Source organism: Homalodisca vitripennis, chromosome 8, assembly GCF_021130785.1.
Source record: "Homalodisca vitripennis isolate AUS2020 chromosome 8, UT_GWSS_2.1, whole genome shotgun sequence".
Lineage (NCBI taxonomy): Eukaryota > Metazoa > Arthropoda > Insecta > Hemiptera > Cicadellidae > Homalodisca > Homalodisca vitripennis.
In genome coordinates this window covers 125686271-125707238 of record NC_060214.1, presented here as the reverse complement: position 1 = coordinate 125707238, position 20968 = coordinate 125686271, and the positions used below count along the sequence as shown (strand labels likewise).

Below are 20968 nucleotides of genomic sequence, written 5' to 3'. Positions count from 1 at the left end.
TTCATACATTTTGAATAATTTAGTTAGCTTCCAAATTATTTAGAATTATAATACATAAAATTATATATATATATAAGATATTTTTTACCTTTTTAAAAATAAGATATATAAAGACTAAGAATAAAAATATAATAATTAATGAATACATTTCCGAAGGAGGCAGCGATACCCAGAGAAGTACAACGGGAAAATACTAGGAAGTACTACATGTACAGTACGAGCTTGTTTAGACAGTCTAGACCTAGAACTCATTGAATAATTTTATTATGAGAAAATTTAACTTGAGAAAAAATGTAAAATGTATTGACTGAACTGAAATTTCACCTGAAATTAGATTCTTTTTCGCTCATTATATACATAATCTGTGCACCACTTTTTTTACTAGGGATAAATATGTCGGGATATAATTAAAATGCCAGGAAAAATTGTGTTGGCGTATTAATTAAATTTGGATATTTAATAAGAAAATTATATTAAATTAAAATATATTTGCTGCTTACTAACTAAATTCTAAAAACTTATGTATTGAAGTCACAAAATTCAATTATTGAAAAGACTACTTTTTTTAACTAAAGCACTAATATATTTATTTGATACGTTTTTCTATTTATGATGATACTATTGCACAAATACAAACAGTAAAACATTTCTTCACTAAATCACAGAGCACGAACAAACCGCATAACATGTGACAAGTGTGTAAAGAACCTATCTGATATTGTGGTGCGTGCCTTGGAAAAAGAGGGTTATGTAAATGGAAACCGGTGTAGCGTAAATATTACAAAAGCACAATAAAATGACGATGATCGTATACGCGGGGCGCCTAATATTTTATAAAGGGTTGTTTGTGCGGCGTGGCGATGTCGGGCCCGCGTAACCACCTGTTGGCGCATTTTTGTGCGTGCGGCGGTAAAAAGCCTCTCGACACGCCAAGGCACGGAGAGGCCCGTCCCGCATCTGAGTGTGTTAATCCACCGTGATATCTGTCATTGGGCGCTCACCATGACCTCACCCTGCTCCCTACTCGCGATATGTTCTGACATATTTGCCTCCTGCTCCATTTCACACCTTAACAACCCTTGTCTCTGTCAGGTGGAGTGGTTGTTACCGCGAGTTCCCCTATTTGCACTTGACGGAAATAAACACATCTTTTTAACTCGTATCAACGTACAATATTGATTTTATATTTTATTTTTCGGATACTCTGAGAACAACCCTCTCTGTTTGAATGAGTTTGATAACTTGTGAGGTTACACGACATGTACATCCAGACTATCATTACGGTACTTATCAGACGGTACTTTTCTATTTTTTCTAGATATGTACTAAAAATAAGTTTAGTTAAAAAATTATTTAAGTCTAAAAATGGATTTGACAATTATTTCAATTACACCATTGACGATGCCCAACTAATATCCTAAAGAATTTATCAATTAATTAGGCTTACTTTGTTCAAAAATGAAAAATTGTTAAATGGTAATATTAAACACTGTGTTGTATGCTGAAAACGTAACAATTGCACAGTTTTTAATGGCTGAAAGCCAATGTTATGGCTAATGATTATGTACAAATCATTATCTTATTTTTAATGTACAAATTTTTAAATCTACAATTTAAAAGTTTATGTAACACCAGAGTTTTCTCAAAATAAATCATACAAAATTTCGAATTTCTATAAGTAGGCAAGATAAGTGTTTTATTTCAACTAATTTTTATGAAATACTGTACACTAAAGATTTTTATTATACCTTCACTAAAAACAGGAAAATGAAAGTTTGCACTATTGTTGCACAGGGAGTTAAGGGCATTTAAAGTGAGCAAATGTGGAAATCTTGTAATTTCCCTACAGTACAACGTCTGAAAACGAGTATTTATATATGGAACCTATTTAAAACAAATGATTTATATATAAACGTGATTTTCCTACGATAATTAATAAAAGCATAATTTTAACCTTCATAATCATGTATAATGTATATACTGTACATACTCTACAATTACCCATTATTATTTATTATTCGAGTAATTTTTCTTGGCCTTATTTAAAAGAATTCTAAGAATATAATATAAATACTCATAACTCATAGTAGTAGAGGATTTTAATTTTATTTCAGGAATATAGTTTTGAAATACAAAAGGCGCTCTAATGTATAAAGAATCCCAGAGACTCTAAACGCTTTAGAACTGATTAATTGTGACAAAAACCGAATGCATTGCTTACTACTGAAAGGAAGAGAGCTATTGTAAACTTTTGAATTGTTTGGATAAAAAATATAAGCTTTATTTTCCTCTTACACAGATTTTTATTTCCAAGTAAATCATCCTCAAAATTCCATGTTTAATTAAATATAACATTTTTAAATTTACAACATTGAACACACTGAAATATTAAGTGAATTATAAAACTACTTTAAACACGTTTCGGATTTTATCTTTCAGTTTGAGATGGATACATACATAGCATACTCCTTCATGAGAAATGCTGCCACGAAATGACATCAAATAATTATTGTTTAGGAAGGGAAATTTGCGTTGTAAAATGTAAAATCTTTACAGAAACAATTGGTTTAGATAGTAAAATGTATTAGTTACAATTTTTCATAAAAAAGTAAATTTTAAAATACAAAATAAAGAAAGCGTTAGTAATTGAGAGATGTTTAGATTCGTTGCTAAGTAAACACAATGGAACAAAGCAGCATAGCAAAATGGTAAGGGTTAAATTAAGCTTTTTGGAGAATGTAAAAAGGTTCAGTTAGTAATAGATTTTAATCAGAAAGGTCTCTCTTTATAGATTACCTTTGAATCATGTACATTTTAATGCTAGAATTTCAACGCAACTAATATCACCAACTAGGTACATATAGGGTAAAAAGATTTCTTGGAGTTATAGATATAAAACTCGTGTTGACTAAAACATAGAGTACATGTAGCCTCTATTTGCTCGGGACCGCTAACATGCAGCCTGGTTGAAGTTACCCCGGGCTGTCGGGAAGTGGCGGTATGGCCAGAGTTTACAGTATATGGGGTGTTGCCGTCTTACATAATGGAGCCCACATTCCTCTCAGAGCCTGAAGACAATCACCCCCTCCTCCCCCGCTCACCATCCCTTCAAAACTGAAACTGTTGGAAACTTGGGCTCGCAGCATGTCCATGCGGGCCAGGCCGGGCTGTTCCCTTATTATTTGTTCGCTCCGCTCTCCTCCTCGCCATCTTGTGTGTGTCTAACGATTGTTTCAAGTTGACATTCTGATTGACCCCCTGCTGCTGGCGCAATTATTCCACTAATGGTGTCGTACAGCTTATAGCCTGTCGCTCAACACTCACTCTCTCTCTCTCTTCGCGCGCGCTCTCTCTCTAAAAATAACAGGAAATAAAAATCTCTTACGCACTGGAAATAGTTTTAAAATACTAGCATGTACGTAAGCTTTAATGGATTTGATGAGGTAAATGGCAAAAGAATTAATAATAAAACACTTGCTAAAAGGCTGTGTATAGATTATTACACATATAAGTATAATAAGTTACACATAATTAGTAGCTTAGTATATTATTATGATATTATAATATGTTTACAAATAAGTATATATTTACTTATGTTTTCTTTGTTTAAAGGTTATTTTTGACGATGGAAGGATTGTGAAGGAAACAGGATTTTTCCGGACATTTGCCATCGTTCAGTGTTTTCTTGTTTCACTGAACGATGGCAAATGTCCGGAAAAATACTTATGTTTGTTGTATCTAATAAGTGGCGATAGTTAAAAGGTATCGAACTGTGCCATGGGAAAGCCGATGAACTTTTGTGAGTCGTCGGTTTTTGGATCTGAGATAAAAGTAGCGCAGGTTCAAATCCTGCCTACTATATTCGTATTTTTTATCAGCACCATCGAACTTGTACTATATAGACTTGCCCCTTATTCTGTTTGATAAGATCCACGCACCGGCTACTGGCTTAAAAGGCTTCACCTTAAATAAAATGTGTAATATCCTAGACTAAATCACTAATGTATTATGTTTGTATGTCTTTAATACAATCTTTTAATGCTAGCAAGACGAATTTATGTTGTAAATAGGCTTCGTGTTATATTTAATTCGTTAATGACACTTGTACATCCCATTCTTATACTTATCTTATATAGACGAGTTTCTTTCCCACTCTGCTTGCCTATTCACGTATGTAAGTACAATGACGTATGATGTCATAGCTAATGAGAACAGGTACAATGATGAAAACTGTTATAATTACGTCAAGAGTTGATTTGGGAGTTGAAGTGAAACTCTAACTTACTATGTTTGTGCTATATTTAAATTAATCGATCCGATTCTTCTACGCGATTTACCAATATACCTGTTTGTAGTGAAATATAACTTATTCGTCTTTCTTTATAATGGCGTAAAAGACAAAACATGAACTGACTTATTTGAATAGTTCTATTGTAAAGGTGAAATTTATTTTGCACTCACAATTATTTTTCAGTAGTGAATAGTAAATATTTTCGATGACACAAAATATTCGAAAGTAATTGGCGTGTTTGTTATTTTTGTAAAACAGCCTTACACTGTGAATTGTTAAGAAATGAAAGGCTTCTAATACTAGATCCATTAGATTTTTTACATTAGTAGACAATAACAACGAGGTTGTAAATGGCCATTAAGTGAAAATTGTTTACTTTGCGAGAGGCAGATGATAAGTGATAAGGTTTTGAAATAGGCTGTAATATTTAGCTTTAATATCATTTTAATATTTATATATTTTATGAAACGTTATTGCTTATTGTTGAAACGCCTCCTTATTAAATGGTGACGGACTTTTTCTTCACAAAATTAACTGGTAATCGGTAATCACTTTGAGGGTCAGAGTTGAGTTTACCCACTATCCACAAAGTACGAGGCGGGTTATGTTTTATTAACCCTCCCCAAAATGAAGTTGGACCGGGGAGGGAGGCAACAATAGAAGTGGTGTTTGCCAGGTGATCGACGTTGCGGCGGCCGGTCGACGTGTGACAACAGCCGTTGTGATCGCTACAAGAGTCCAACAATGGGGAGGTAATTAATGTACAACACAAATCCAGGCTGACCGACGCTACAAGTTGCCCTCTAAATTGGCGGCGAGCCGGCTCGAGCCGAGTAGGACAAAGGCCCAATTGAGCCCGGTTATTACCGCCCTAACATATTTATGAGAGAACTCGGAACTGAGTGTATTGCCGGGATTTGGCCACCAATAATGTATCGGTTTGCTCTCTGAGACACCCCCGGAGGCGTCGGTGAGAGGCGGTGGGGGGAGGAAGGGGGGGCAAGTGGCTTAGTGAGATATAAATATAAACATCCCCCGGCCCCTTGAGCCTCCCCAGTGCTTAGGCTTTAGGGAGATCGCCGTCTTAGAGGCGACACCTTGTGTGAACGCTTTATTACTAGTAAATACACCTGGTGAATCTGCTTTGGTGGAGATTTACTCTAGTGTTTCACATAATATATATTTTAATTTCATTAATAGACCATTTATTTTACTTTTATTAAATTACTGTTACTTATATTTCATTACACAAATAAATATTTTAAATTGCGTATAGTAATTTGCTCTTCTTGGTAATAATATTTCAAGAATGTACACATTTCAACGTTCCTAAAAAGTACAATAATAATTAGTGCCGATTTCAATAAAATTTGCTTAAAGTTTGTTATTGACGATGGAAGGTTAGAAAGAATAACATTATTTTGGACATTTGCCGTGTTATAGGTTATGAAAGGAATTCAAATCCTCGAAACATTATGTTATACCTTTTATAACCTATATAATGGCAAATGTCCGAAATCCTATTACGATTTCAATTATTATTTAATTATTTTTAGTCTATTCTTAAAAAGACGAATTGATGAGACAGAATAGCAATTTAAACAGAAAACAATGTTAATGTAATACACACTGTATCAGATATTTATCAAACAATATCTAGAAGGTTTATCTATGAATAGAAAAAATTGACGTTCAAACATTTAGTAATACACTAACACAATGAACGGATTTACATCAATTTTGGCCGTTAGGTCTGTTTATACTTTTGTTTTTTGTACGTAATTAAAAGAACAGCATACCGTATAAGGGAAACATAGAAAGTATTATTTTCATTATATTTTAAAATTTGCCCCCTTCATAGAAAACATTCTAAAAACTGTATACACATTAAATTATACAGGGTGTAACAAATAAGGTTACACCACATTCAACAGGTGGAAAAAAGTAAAAAATGTTTTGCCATAATATACCATTTTGTAATTTTTAAATTTAACTATTTCAAATCCTCGTCTAGGCATTTGTATGAAACTTGTTAGATATTTCAATAACCGTTATATTCAACATTTAGGTATTTTTCTTTTTTATCAGATTTCAGGTTTTATACTTTTACGGCTAAAAAAAATATTTTTGGAATAAATAGATATCTGAGTTAATAAAACAACTGGCAAGGTTCACAAAGATTTCTTGAATGACTTTAAAACAACAATAATAACAAAAAAATGGCGGGTTATGTTTAAACTAAGCCGAACCACTGTCTAACCTTTTTCAGGGGTTTTCACGTGTACATGGTGGTTTTGGGTAGCCAGCTCAATGGTTTTTTGACAACTTGCATAAATAATTAAGGTAATTTAATAATGAGAAAATTCAGTAACGGTATTGTTATAAAGATATTTTACACATACACAGTAAAATATATTTTTATAATGATTAAATATTCCTTAGTACAATAATTACAATCTCTGGTTTTCATCAACATACTGAAATTTTTCCGAAACTTCTCAAGTTCCTTCATTAATTATAATTGCAGAATAGCCATTTTAATCAAATTGCTTAATGAAAGGCTGAATTTTCTCACGATTAAAATTTTGATCTTGGCGCTTGGGAATTATATTATACCGGGCGGTCGGGGCTGGGAACTCTCAGACTCCGAGGGGTTGTCGGGGTTCGGCCAAATATTTGGCGGCGGAGCGAGCGCGGACCACAAGGCCCGGGGCTCCGTGCTAAATAACCCGGCATGATTCGATATCTGGGTTGGGATCGCAGCTTCACCGTTCCGTCTTGGCTCATCAGACGGTCCTTTCACAGTCAATTGTGTGCCATTCAATCAATGCCCTCTGTTAATGTTAATAGTCGTCGCATTAACACGATTAACCCGCGGACCGTTCCGAGTCAGCCCTTCATTCCCCTCGGATTGTTACCGGCCAGAACAAGTGATTGGAAGAGATTTGACACGCGTGAATCTGGAGATTGAACCGTACTGAGTCTACTTCAACACGGCAATAAATGGTAGGAAACCTCTCTACTGGGTTTGTTTTTAAAATGGGACAATAATAACACTGATTAAAATAATAAATATGCGGATTAGTATATCTCTTAACTGTACTAAAAAAAACGCTTGTTCAGTTTTCCACTCTGTTTGCAAGTACTGTAACTTAAAATAAATGTACAAAATCGATTCAAATGGACTTCATTTGCAATTTTCTTTAGGGTTGTGCGTTTTATTAACTAAATGCTTGACTAAAGAATGTGCAAAATTACTCGTCTCGTAGCAAATTTTGCTTAGGCTTGGTGTAAAATGTCAAGTCTAGAGCTTATGGCCAGACAGACAGACAGTCATACGGAAAAGAAACTTTTACATCCCCCGACAGCAAAGGACATATTGTGCCATCCTATTGAAGGATGACTTTACTAACGCTCAGCCAAATCCCATGGAGGGGCATTGACCATAATTGAACTCGATGTTGCCTATGTAGAAAAAGCTCCGTTTAAAATTTAAACTCTATAGGCCATTTAATTATCGATATATCGTGTGGACAAAGACAAACAGAGAAGTAGAAATGAAATTTCCAGCCCTTTGAATAATAGGCTTCGCTAACGCTCAGCTAAAGTAAGTTTGACTTGTTATTTTCATCCATTAAACACACTACCTACGACTGAAGAAACTATGTAACTCTTTACTAAAACAAGTATAATGTGCAGGACTCAAATGCACCAATAGTACCTTTGATCACAAAGAAGGCGATTTTGTGAAGAAGGAGGAGAGCATCGGGGTTAATAATGTAGCAAAAAATAATAACAATAACGATGTAAAACGAGTTGACTTCTTGATTGCCTTAAAACTTGCTATAAAACTCTTCAGAGAGGGGAGTGTTAAAAGGTTCCCTGGCGCATCCTGCGAACAATTGTTACTTACAATACACCCAGGCCGTTACTTACTGCTAGTAGAGCAAAGTTCTTTGTCCATTCAGAATGCAAAGTAAGTATAATGCTTTTTTAAGTATAATAATATATGTATATCATAAGGACTCACCTTGCGGTTGCAGGCAATTATCGTCCTTATTGATATCACTCTGTGAATTGAGCTGGTTCACACTGCGGGCGATAAACTGAAAAACAGAAAAGCTTTAATAATTATAGTTAGGTGTGCTTTTTATTCCTTAACTAACTAGGAACTAACTGAAATTAATTAACAGGCATAAATGTAAGTATTTAACTTACTAGAATATATGGTCACTACTTAAACTATTTTTGAAATTCGAAATGACGATAAAGTGATAAATATATACATATTATCTAGTTTATCTAGTCTATTACTTAAAAGGATAATACAATTTCAGACATTTGCCATTATTGTTTGTTAAAACAAAAGAACATTACGTTTCGAGGACTGAAAGGTGTCCTCTTCTCTCCGTGGTGTTCTTTGTAACATGTAACGATGGCAAATGTCCGAAATCCTATAATGCTTTAAAATTATTCTTCACTAATAACAAACCTTTAACTCAGGAACTGTACATAATACAATATTATATTATTGTCGATGTACAGCAAACTACCAAATACTACTGCAATCGCAATTGAAATCTCAAGCAATACATATTTATATTGAGCGATAGAAATAAGACTTGTCCCATTAATAAAAGCTATATTATTTTTGTTTTAATAAAGCAAAAGAAATATTTCGTTTTGTGTCTTATTTAAAAGAATGTTCGGATACAAAAGACAGTTCGTGAATTCTGATAAAGATTATTAAAATAGTTGTATTTGTATAAAATAACAAATAACCCTATATGTGCGAGTGTTTGGTAAAACATGTTACCAATATATAGACTAAAACCTGTTTTGAAGATGTGAATTGAATGTCATAATGTTTAAGTATTTTACTTAACTATTTGGCAGTAGACCAATCCAAATAGTTTGCCTTGTAATTCGTAAAATAAATGTGAGATAAAATAGTAACTGAAACCGGAATTTATCTCAGATTTTCAAATTGTACTTTATATACGTTATATAAAATCCGGTGTGGTAATATAGGCATATTGTTGGTGGCCACAGAGAAGTTTAAAGTATACATAGAATTGAAAAGAAGGATCTAGTACATAACAGCTAGAAAGTATAGTTTTATATGGATCTCTACTCACAATTACTATTACAAAAAGAATTCAAGAAATACCCCAAACTAATTGCAGATATATTAATGCCAGTTCCATATATTATGATAAGTGTTCTTCAAAGGATAAAATTTAAAGAAAACAATTAATTTATCTCAATTAGTATGACTGGAACAAACACAATTCACACACCTGAACGTAAAGAAACATAACTTTAGTAAAATTACGAGTAAATTTAAAATATTTTACCAAAATGGATAAACAAATACACTATCATACAAAATATAAATCCTTTTAACTGTCCCTTCAGAACAAGTTGCCTGCGTTCGGTTAACATTTGAGACGGTTTCCCGCCACAACCCTTATGTAGAGCGTATATTTGAGCAATGGTTTTGTTGTGTGTACTCTGCTCACTTCAAAGGAGCTTAAACACATAGATGGCTCGGTCTGTCTGTCTGTCTGTCTGTCTGAGAGCTATATTTCTGGCATCGTCGCCCCTCAATCTTACCCCAGAGTGAAATTGAGAATCCGGTCTCTACACGGATATATCAACGATCATAATGGATAAGTTGGATTAATTTTTAATACTGATGGATTTTAAAACGAGAAAGTGAGTATCTTCCGTTATGCTCAGCTAAAAAATGTGAATAGTTTTATGATCTCATTTATAGTGAATACGAAATTTTTCCATATTCTATTACTGTGCTGTATGTGATGATGATAATCTAACTGAATATATGTTACATCTTCCATTTTTTGATTTTGGAGTACCACAAGGAATACAATTATACCCTTAAATTTTTATTTCTTAAATATCACCATGTAATTAAAATATAGATTTTAAACACAAAGTATTACCAAACATGCAAAGTGGATACATAGAACAATGTTATACGCTCGTAAAAGTAGCGTATTTACGATATACCGGATGGAAAATCTTAAAGCGAAACCTAAGGTGATTGAGTAATATCCAAGAACCAAAATGCGAATTACCCATAATTCAAGCCGTCAAAACAGGTTCGCAAACACTTGTATTGATCGTGCCCGCTCCCAATTATAAAACAAAAGTTCGCCGCCCAACTTTCTATTGTTTTCCGAAAGGGCCAATAAAAACAAATTGAATGCAAAAAGTTGTACGGGCTGTATCGACGATACCCAGCAATACGTCTGCAGCTTTGCTCGGCGTTTGGGTGGATGTAGCTTTGTTATGCTTACCAAAAATGATTTGACGAGACGTTATTTAAAATGCAATCTACCAATACCATTAAGAATGGTACAACAGCTTACGTATAGAATGAAAAATTAGCATCTTAGCCGTTCAAATCTTATTGAGTTCTCAAAGTGTTATCAAGTAAGAATTCATTTTTATGTATTATCAAAATAGTTTTAAAAGAGACCTTTCCTAGTACAGAAAACAGAAAAAAACTGTAATTTTATGGCCTACATAAGAGTTTTGAAGATTGAGCTTGTAGAGTCCAAGATAAGATTATAAAATTTTATAGTATGGAATCCAGCCATCAAATCGTACAGGGAATGAGACAATGTAAACAAGGTCATAATCTTTTAAACTTTAATGAATTCAAATTTATTGAAGTTCAATGTGTTATCTCTCTTAATTATTTATTACCAATGTAGTTAAATACCTCGTAAATATTTTCATAATTTTAACATTTTTAATGTAAAAAATGCGTTAAAGGTTCCAAAGTGGCTTGATTAGAATGTCCAGAACACAACAAAAAAATTTCTTCAGATTTTTATTGGAACTTTCACAACATGCATCTAGTTTCAATTTATTGGTTTGTTTTTTAAAATCTATGTCGATAAATAATGAATAAATATCGGTAAATGTTGAGATTTTCTTACATATTTCTCAAAAAACCCAGCAAGGTCGGTCCAAAGGTGGTTTACAGGAAAACCACAATGAAGAACTGTTTGACCTAACAATTAAAAACTACTTGTTTTGGTTTTTTATTTAATTGAAATACTGACACAGGTTTATTGCAAAATTCAATTTCAATGAAAAGCAATCCTAGTAAATAGATTAGAACCTGGGTTACACATCTCGGCAGGCTCGGCGGGGAACATCCCACAAGTAAACCCGTCACGCACACGCTCTAATCAAGATCTGCCATCGGTAATATGGTGCAGACTCCGGGGCGAATCGAACCTTGAGGGGACGAAAGGTTGGCGGAGACTCGGTTGGATTGAACCGTCGACCCTGATAACTAATTTTCGGACCTTCGGTGAACAGGTAAATTGAACAACAGTCAATCCCAATACAACCATTTCCTTGTATAACTGAGTAGAGTAGTTAAACGATGTATAAGTATAACAAATTATGTTGTGTAATGTGTTATAGGTGAATATGGATATTATGAAAAGACTTCAGTATTTGTGTACATGTCGACGATTTAATAAATGCACTCCTGTATTAAGTTCACTTAACAATATCGTCCTTCGCTGGTTATTGACATTTGAAATCACTTCCTTTAATGTTTTTATATTTAGCTTGGCATAAACAATTCTTGGCAATATCTCATAATCAATAAATCTCCAACTTGCAGAACCATTTTAATATTTCTCGATACATTTGAAAATGTTACAACATTTCAATGTTTTGAACTCATGTTTGTAATGGTTACTGAAAAGTTCTTAAATTATAAATATTTACAAATTTATTAGGTTTTCGATACCAAGGTATCACAAATAAAGTGAACACTCTGAATGATCTATCAATGGTCAACAAACATTATTGTAATATTGAACGTTATGTAGCTTTGGTGATACACATATTTTTTATCTATACACATTTTTAAAAATATATACTTTTTATATATTATTGATTGGCAGACGCGTGCAATCCATAAACCATCAGTACGCGCCGAGCTCTAGCAGTGTTGAAAAGATTCGCGTTCTGCCCACACAATTACGGTTTTCAATTTGGTTTACGTTACTTCGCACCGAATAACACATTTTTCAGTAAGGTAATGAGTTTTACTGTAAAAGTTGCTCTAGTTGAGTTGATAAGAATTTGTTATTATTCCGGGTACCAAGTATTAAAAATCATTTCAAATTTTGTAAGAACATTTTCTGAAAGTTTCACAAAGATAATTGAAACCGTCCCAGAGCTAGCTTTGTACAAGTATGCACAAGCGCGAACATCTTTTACGGCTAAAAACCATTAAAAATGTTTAGAAATCGGCTTAAAGTCAGTGTTGATAATCAGGAGGACATATAAAATCCATACAGTAATCAAACATCCTTGAGAACGCCGCTTGCTTAGAGAAATAATGACTAAACGAAGCTTTTCCAAAATAAAGGCAGAGGATTTTATCATCAAACGCTAATCCAAAATCCATTTAGGGATCCAATTGAAGTTGTCGAATCTTTTCAAGAGTTGTAAATTACGACGGAGGGAATCTTAAAGTGAACCCAAAGTGTCTGAATGAGCTCCGACTGAATAGCGCTCTTTGCTTTCTCTATAAATTGCTATCCTCGAATCGTCTTTTCGTCCGTAATTAACATTTACTCTTGCCATTACTGTAATTAAAGTGGAATACCATAACGTCGGTTACACAGCCTTATCTTATCAGTACCTCCCCTCTGCTCTGCCCGGAGGGGAAATGTCGCGCAAAGGGCGGGGGGAGAGGGGAAGGGGTAGCGCTGAAGGAAGCCCGGGTCATCAGGGAATAGCTAATATCTACCCTTCTAATTCCTATACGCCGCTATTTCTATTTAATCATCGTGTCTCGCTTTTCTCGTCGTTGCTATTAACCCCCATTAGTGTTTGAAGGGCTGCGTGCTCAGTATCTACCCACTTATTGCCCTGTCAAAATACTACCTTCTGGTACCTTATTGCTTTATATTCGGCTGACGTGGCTCTTTATACCCCCACCCCTCCGACTCATCCCACCCGCTGCGGAAGGTTAAGCCAATTTACTATATCCCTGCAGGAGGCTTCCTGGTGAGACGAGGGTATACGGGAAAGCGTTTGTGTTCAATATCATTTGGTATGGGAAAGCGACGAAAATAAGGACTAAAAGAGTTAAATGTATTTTCTTTAAATGGTTTGAAAGTAACGTCAATACCTAAAGCTAAAGTTTGAAACTTATTTTTACGTAGGTTAAGTCAGAACAATCAAAACATTCCAGGACATTTTTGATAAAACATCTGTACAACAAAAGAGTCGAACATAAGTAACTTAAAATAACCCAAAGTATCGAATATAATTAATTTCAATAACTTACATGTCATGTTCAGGTGTTAAAAGTACTTTATAAATATAAATTGAATATTATTTGAAAGTGATTTTGAATATCCACTTAATAAGCAGAATACTCTTAATGCTTGTTCTTAAACATTAAGGAAATATTTTTATATCTCAAGTTTACTTAAGAGAATTTCTGACTCTAAATACTGAATCGGAAGAGCCATACTGAATTTACAAAAATTACAAACTGACAATTCCATTCCAATTTGTAACCCCATTAATGATTCACTAAAAGAACATAACAAGCAAAATTGAGACACCACAACAAGGAATTTGGTGACGGTAAAGCGAACCCTACAAAGATCAGAGATCCGCTTGACTCATCCGGTTGAAACCATCCGGTTATTAGGAGCACTCCATAAAACGCTGTGAAAGGGCACTTTGAAAAAACACTCCGCTAAATGAAAGGCCTAAAGAAGTGATAGCCTGGTGTTAACATACTTTAAAGCGAACAAAGGCCGTAATCTGTTTATTTGCGTTTTTCTTGTTCAACAATCAAAAGCCGGCGAGTCATTTAAAAAGAGGGGCAATGAAAAAAGACAGGCAAACACCGAGGGGAAGCTTCAAAGAGAAAAGAATTCCGCCCATTTCCGTCGACAGTATCATCAGCTGTTGCGCAATTGCAGTAATTTCCGTATCTTGGCTCTGTTGTTTTAACTTGCCGGAGATGAGGTTACGATTGCTTCTCTCCAGTTTATTTTTCTTGAATAATTTCTGCCGAATTTTCTTTATTCAAATGTCTGATCGGCCAGCTTGAAAATTTCTGATTGTTTCTCGATCGTCCCCAGCATTTTGTCTTTGACTTGGTTTTTTTTCCTAATTACACCTCTCGAATGACTGCCTTATTTGCTTTCTGTATGCAGATATTTCATAGTATTTAATTATTATTAAGTACCAGGCAGGCCCTTATCGAAATCGTGTCTTCCGTTTGTGTAACAACCCCTAATAGAAATGTCGTATAGTCCTACAACTTGGTATATAGGGTCTTCTTGTCCCAAAGAATGACCATGTTTATTTTGGGGTTAAACACGCCAATTTTAACACGGGGTAAAAGTAAAGTTTTTACTTCAGGAACATAAATTTCAGTGACTCAATGCTAATGTATTCAAAAGATTATGGATAATGTTTTACCATTTGTATAATGTTTATTTCTATTGGGAAAATCTATACTGCATTATAAACTATAATTAATTCCTATTAAGAAATAGTATTTTAAAACATTCATTGGAATTTAGAAACTAAACTTTATGTTTGTGAGGTGAATGATTTTTGGATTTATAACGCAGTTTTATACTGTCCCCGTGTTAAAAACGGAGCCATAAATACGCGGCCGGCAACAGGCTAGACAAGACTTGACCATGACGCCTTCAATTTGAAATCGGCAACTTTATTTCTGTTTTCATATTGCATAGCTGCGCCTTTTTTATTGTAAAAAAATTTTGGTCCAACCAATCGTTATGTAACGATAATGTAATCGCAACGTTACATGCATTATTGAATTAAGATGACGTTTGTTGCAAGATCTTTTTGTAAAAGTCTAGTCCAATAAATTAAAAATTGACTGAAAGTTATTAAAAGTACAACAATATTTTGATAACTATTCACCCCATAAATGTGTCTTATTTTATCAAGTATTCATTCCATCCACAATCATTTCACTTATTAATGCCATCCTTGTATTAATAGTTTTTTTTCATAGCTGATGCCATTAGAAATGATAAATTTTGAATACAAGTATTATAACTGTGCATAAAATAAAGTAAAATATTACATATTATATGGAAGACATTTGACAATCTTCCGCTTCTCCACGGTTGGTTGAACTTTAAAAACGCTTATCAGTAGTAAAGTTTCGACAGAACAATACCTATTTAAACAGTCGGTCTGATGGCAACGCGCCTCGCGCCACAGCGCTCGGTCGACGCAGGGAAGCTTTTCTATGTTTTATGCGCGAAAAGTCACAAACAAAGCAGTTCGACAGATAAGGCCCGAAACGGAGCCTCCCCCTACACTCCCATTGAAGAAACGTCTGCTTAAATTCACTTCTGATTATGGCCCGCCAGCATATCTTTTATCCCCATTGCTTCAGTCACATCTAATATCTTTGGAGGTCTTTTGTTCCCGATGCATCTACTCTGTCTGATTGCCTAGTTACATCAAAGACCCCGCGTTGCTGTCTGTCTGTCTCTCTCTCTCTCTCTCTCTCTCACCGCGCGATTAAAGCTAATTACTGAAGTAACACCCACATGAGTACTTCGAGGGGTTGTAAGTAAAGTCTACCTCTGAAATGTATGTAATTTGTTCACGAATCACCGCCACAAATGCTTTCTTGCAGAACACCGACATAAGTTTTGTTGTTGTTAGATCTTTTTTAGTTTTAAAAATTGTTTTGGAAGTGATTGATTTTTGCCATCTTATCAAAGGATTCTGAAAAATCAGTCTCCGCGCAAATTACGTTTTCAAGTGCGCTAGCTTCGAACTTTTTATGTCATTGCTTCAGTACAAGTATGTGTATTGTTAGTGTATTTAATAGGCAAACTCGACAGTACGACTATGTTGAGGTATTACGAATAACTTTTACATTTCTTTCCTTATGATAAGCAACGTGGAGCACATGGAGCCGAAGTATCTATTGTTGCTTAATCAAATTTCTTACTTCGGATTCATCTCTTTCGTAATACAAAATAGAATCCAAATTTAAAAGTTACATAAAGTTGAAGATTTAACTATATTTGTAAGATCCGGTGCCTGGGTGGTCCAAGGCGTCGGACTTGGATCGGATTTAGAGATAACGCAGGATTAAATCTGTGACCATTGCACTTTTTATCAATATTACCACCGAATACATTCCTTGTGCAGATCCTGGTGCAGATCAATATTCCGAGGGAACAGGAAAAATACGGGTAAAAGGAGGATCGGCCTCTCTGAAAAAATCTTTCGCAAGTTACTTCTTTTACTCTTTATGTGTACGTTAAAAGCATTATAAACACTAAAACATACAGTATATTTAGCACATTCTGCTAAAAAGAGTTCCGAAAGAAAAACACAAACAAAGCAATAGTTTAGTTAAAAGTCGGTTATATTTTCAGTAATTTTGTATTGGCCAACCACATCAATCTCATTTAATTACATTAACAACATGCAATACTTGGAATGGGATTGATCATTTGTACAGATTACTAATGGTAGGAGTGAAAATGGTAGGTGGCACAGAACAGAGTCCTGGAGGTGACCACCGTTCGCACAATGTTCGCACGTCTTCTGCTGTCACACTGACGTGCCGGACCTCGTTATCTTTCCCCTTTCATCCCCACCTCTCCTCACCCCTGCCCCTCCGACAGCTCATTATTACACAAACGTCATCAGTTGTCCATTAGTGTGTGCCAAACTTTGGGCGTTAGCGGCGCTCCCCGGCCATCCTGAATAGCAACAAGCTTTCCCACCGGTCTCTTGCGGTCGGTTTCTGTGGACGGGAAGGAGAAGGGTTTGGATTGTTTTGGAGGCAAGGACAGCCGTGTACAATTTGGCAGTAACAGAACTCATGCACCGTAAGGGTTATGGTGTAAACATTTCAAAAAGAACATCTGAATGAATAGGAATTCTAATAGGAAAATTTTAACTTTATCAGTGCAAAGCTTGTGACCATGGGATCAGCCTCTATTTTAGTTTTGGATATTTTCAACAGCAGGAAAACTGTTTGACCGAAAACGGTAGATTATCCCAACAAATTGTTCGTTATGTCACACTGCAAAAACATGAACGACTTAAGGCCAGATCGGATTTGGGACAAAATACCTGAAATTTAAATTCCAAAAGTTTAATAAATATCTGGGAGGGGGCATTAATCCTGATCTTGTGAGTCAAAGATGACATGAATGTTCAGAACTGTTTAAACCAAGGGCATATTTACCGGCCTTAAATTTGGATCTTATGATAATTGTGCAATGGACAGGAGGTATATTACTCAGTGCCTACGCCATCTGTTAATTAAAAGTGACCCATTAAAATATTCTTACTCAGGCTTGATTCTTAAAGACATTGCTGATTTGGGAGTTTTAGATCTCCTAAAACCGGTGTTAAGTCCAAACCTTACTTAAAATCAATAACTGCATTGTGGGCATGATGTTAAAGATTTTAAAACAATTATTCATTAATATGGCATAAACTAGTTGTTCTTTAATATGCAATTCACAAGGAAACCGTGCAAAAACTTTAACTATAATTCTTTTATAAGGATAAGATTTTTTCACTACGAGGTAGTGCTTATAAAATATTTACTTTCTTTAAAAATAGTACGACATTTTAAAAATTCATTTTCAATTACTTCACTAAATTATTTTATGCTGTAATGGATATTCACTTTCTACATATTACAATAAGATTATCATTTAGAATTTGCTGATTTACTAAACCATATGAAAGTCAATCATTTTGGAGAGGAAAATAAATGTGAGCAATTTTAATACCTAACAGTGAGGTATACTTAAAACAATAAATAGTGCCTAACTTTAATATTATTTCTTACATTATTTGTTACGTTTCTCCTTCACACACATGTAAGAAGTTTAACCAATGCCCAATGCTGTTAGGCCCGTAGACAATAAAAGATTTTTTCATTTCACATCACCACGATCTCTCTGATCGTTTCAACAGTTATAGAGCGAGCGATGTGCGGGACGACGGGTAGGTGACGTCAAGAATGGACGGGATCAATGAGTGAAGGTCCCGAGAGAAGGAGGGAAGCTCACCAATTATCGGCCAAGAGAGCGCACAATTGACAAGGGGCAGCGGTTCGAGGCTCTGCGAGGCGCGTGCATTATTTACCGTGCTGAGTGGCGCGTCTTACTGCAAATATTGAGTGTTCTCGTCTCTAAGCGCAGGACGTTCCGATCAACTCACCGGAACCATACTTAAAGGTACAATTGGCAACAAAGTGATAACGCACTCTTGAAAAATTGCTAGGGGTAGTAATAAAAAGATATTTAAAGTTGTGATAAGTAAAAAGTAATAATTTAAAAACTTTTTCCAAATTCGAAAAAAACATAAATTAAACATTTGGCTCCTTAGTAAATCGAAATAAATAGATTTACTATTGGCTATCGATAATGCTAAAACATATTAGAATTTCGGAAGATTTTTATTATTTAATATATACTACGTTTCAAGAAGTTGAATCCATCACCTTCCTCAGGTGCCAAAATACATCAGAAATATTGTTTTCTTTAAACATTTTAACTATTACGAAGTTGAAATGCATTGTTCAGATTCTTAAAGAGCATGAAATATTTCCAGCGTTCAAAATGTCCGTGATTTATACGTCACTGTGTCTAGCACAACATGGTGTTACCTTTGTCGGATGGTAGTATTTTGACTGTGTATTCCATAGTACTTTACATACATAGTTTTTGTCCGTTTTAGACATCTGAAGAAGAGGATAGATTGCAATACTTGAAACTTTGTATTATATTTTTGTAATATATAACCATGATGAATATCCAAAATCCTAATACGTTATTTAATGTCAAAGTTTTAAAACGCTTTCTTACCAAGAACAGTCTTCATAAATTAACACAGGAAATAATGTTTTCACATACCCTTTCAAGAAGTGCCAAACACATTAACAATCTACCGATGTAGTGGAGCATCGGTCCCGACAGAAAATAAAGGAGTTACAGTCGAGCAAACAGAGGAAATGCTATTTGACCTTTGACTCCAAAATTAATACAGTTCTTCCTTGATAAACCTAAGTACCAAGATTCACATTTCTAGACATCTAGATTAAGAATTGTCGCACAGTCAGGTACACAGACGGGTTGCCCTTTAATTTTTTGACACAGAAATCAATAGTTTCCTTGGACCAAGCGGTTGAAAGCCTGTATAACCGTTCTACCAAGAGTTGTCGCACGTAACATTATCCGGAGTACGGTGACTAAGAAGGCCTTGTTGGTTCCATAATAATTCATTTCTACAATCCATTTAGAAATGAATTGTAGAAATTAAAAGAAAAGTTGTAAATGTTCGTAATTTTCACACTTTCTCTTACAACTTGCCACTGATAGGATCTAAATTTCCATTTCTCTGAACTCAGTGCGGTGGCGTTATAAGCTGAGCTCGGATCGCCCAAAGGACCAAGTGAAATATCAGCCGGGAGAAGTCACGAGCTTCGGTCACGTAAACGGTTTAGGCGGTCACAAACAAGATTCGCCTCTGTACGGTTTAATTGTCGGATTGAGAAGAGGCGAAGGAAGGGCCAAAGCAATAATATAATATTTGACATCGCAGGACAAAGGGGCTCGTTAGCCCGACAGAGGCGTGCTCGTCCGCTACCACTCGCTGCCCGCGCCGCTACCCTGTTCTGTCCCTGTCCACGGGCGGGGATTAAAAGTTGTGAATACGAGTCCTTCAGTTGACCGCAGGATGTCTATTCATAATGAGCGGCCGGTCACCTCCCCCCCTCGTTATCCTTCTTGTCTTACCCCCCCCCCACACTCCGCACACTCTTCCAGCATCCCAGTCTCCCCTGTCCACGTCATCCAGTGTGTGTTGGAGACGAGATGATTTGACGTTCATACACCATCGTTCTATCGTTGATAGAAAAACGATAAAAATACTGAATGGTTATTGTTGATAACCACAGAAAAAAGGGACAACAACATCTCAATTGTGGTAAAAATATTTTCAAATTAACAAAAAGTTTACTAAAAAAGGACGATATGCCTTCCTGATTTGTCATAATCAAGTGCTGGTTGGTTACTTTTTATAACTCGTTACATGGAAAATGTACATTCTGAAAAAGAATTTTAAAATTAATTTAATTAACAAAAATTATTTTCTTAGTGTTTATTATATTTATTGCTAATGTTTGTGCATATTTTATTCTTCAAAATATCTTATACAATGTAATTGTATTATTATATACAAAATACATTTTTTATTATATAAAAAGGGTTTTAGTTACTACTACTATTATTACTCTAGTATAACGATAACCCTGTAATGTGGAGTTAGTAACATTATATATTTATTTTTTTCTTACCTTTTTAACAATAAAGTATTTAAGTGCATTAAGTGTGTTTTTGTCTGTTTCCATGTATACATTACATAATATATGTTGCATCCTATACAGGATATGTTACATCGCAAAGTCTGAAAGAGTAATTACTATAGATAATTGTAATTTACCAAGGAATAAAAATGAATTAATTTGAACACTTGCAGATGCTACCTTATAGACGTATATGTGAGTAACACAATGAATCTATAACCATACAACTATAGAGTATACAATTCTAGAGGTAT

The 20968-nt window shown here is 34.8% G+C and overlaps 1 protein-coding gene across 1 annotated transcript in view; it reads right to left on the bottom strand.

Annotated features, from left to right (window-relative positions):
• Positions 1-20968, bottom strand: part of LOC124368162 (myelin transcription factor 1-like protein) — a 571113-nt gene that overhangs the window by 181003 nt on the left and 369142 nt on the right. Inside the window, 1 exon segment of the mRNA XM_046825438.1 lies at positions 8322-8397. Coding sequence (XP_046681394.1) covers positions 8322-8397 — 76 coding nt within the window.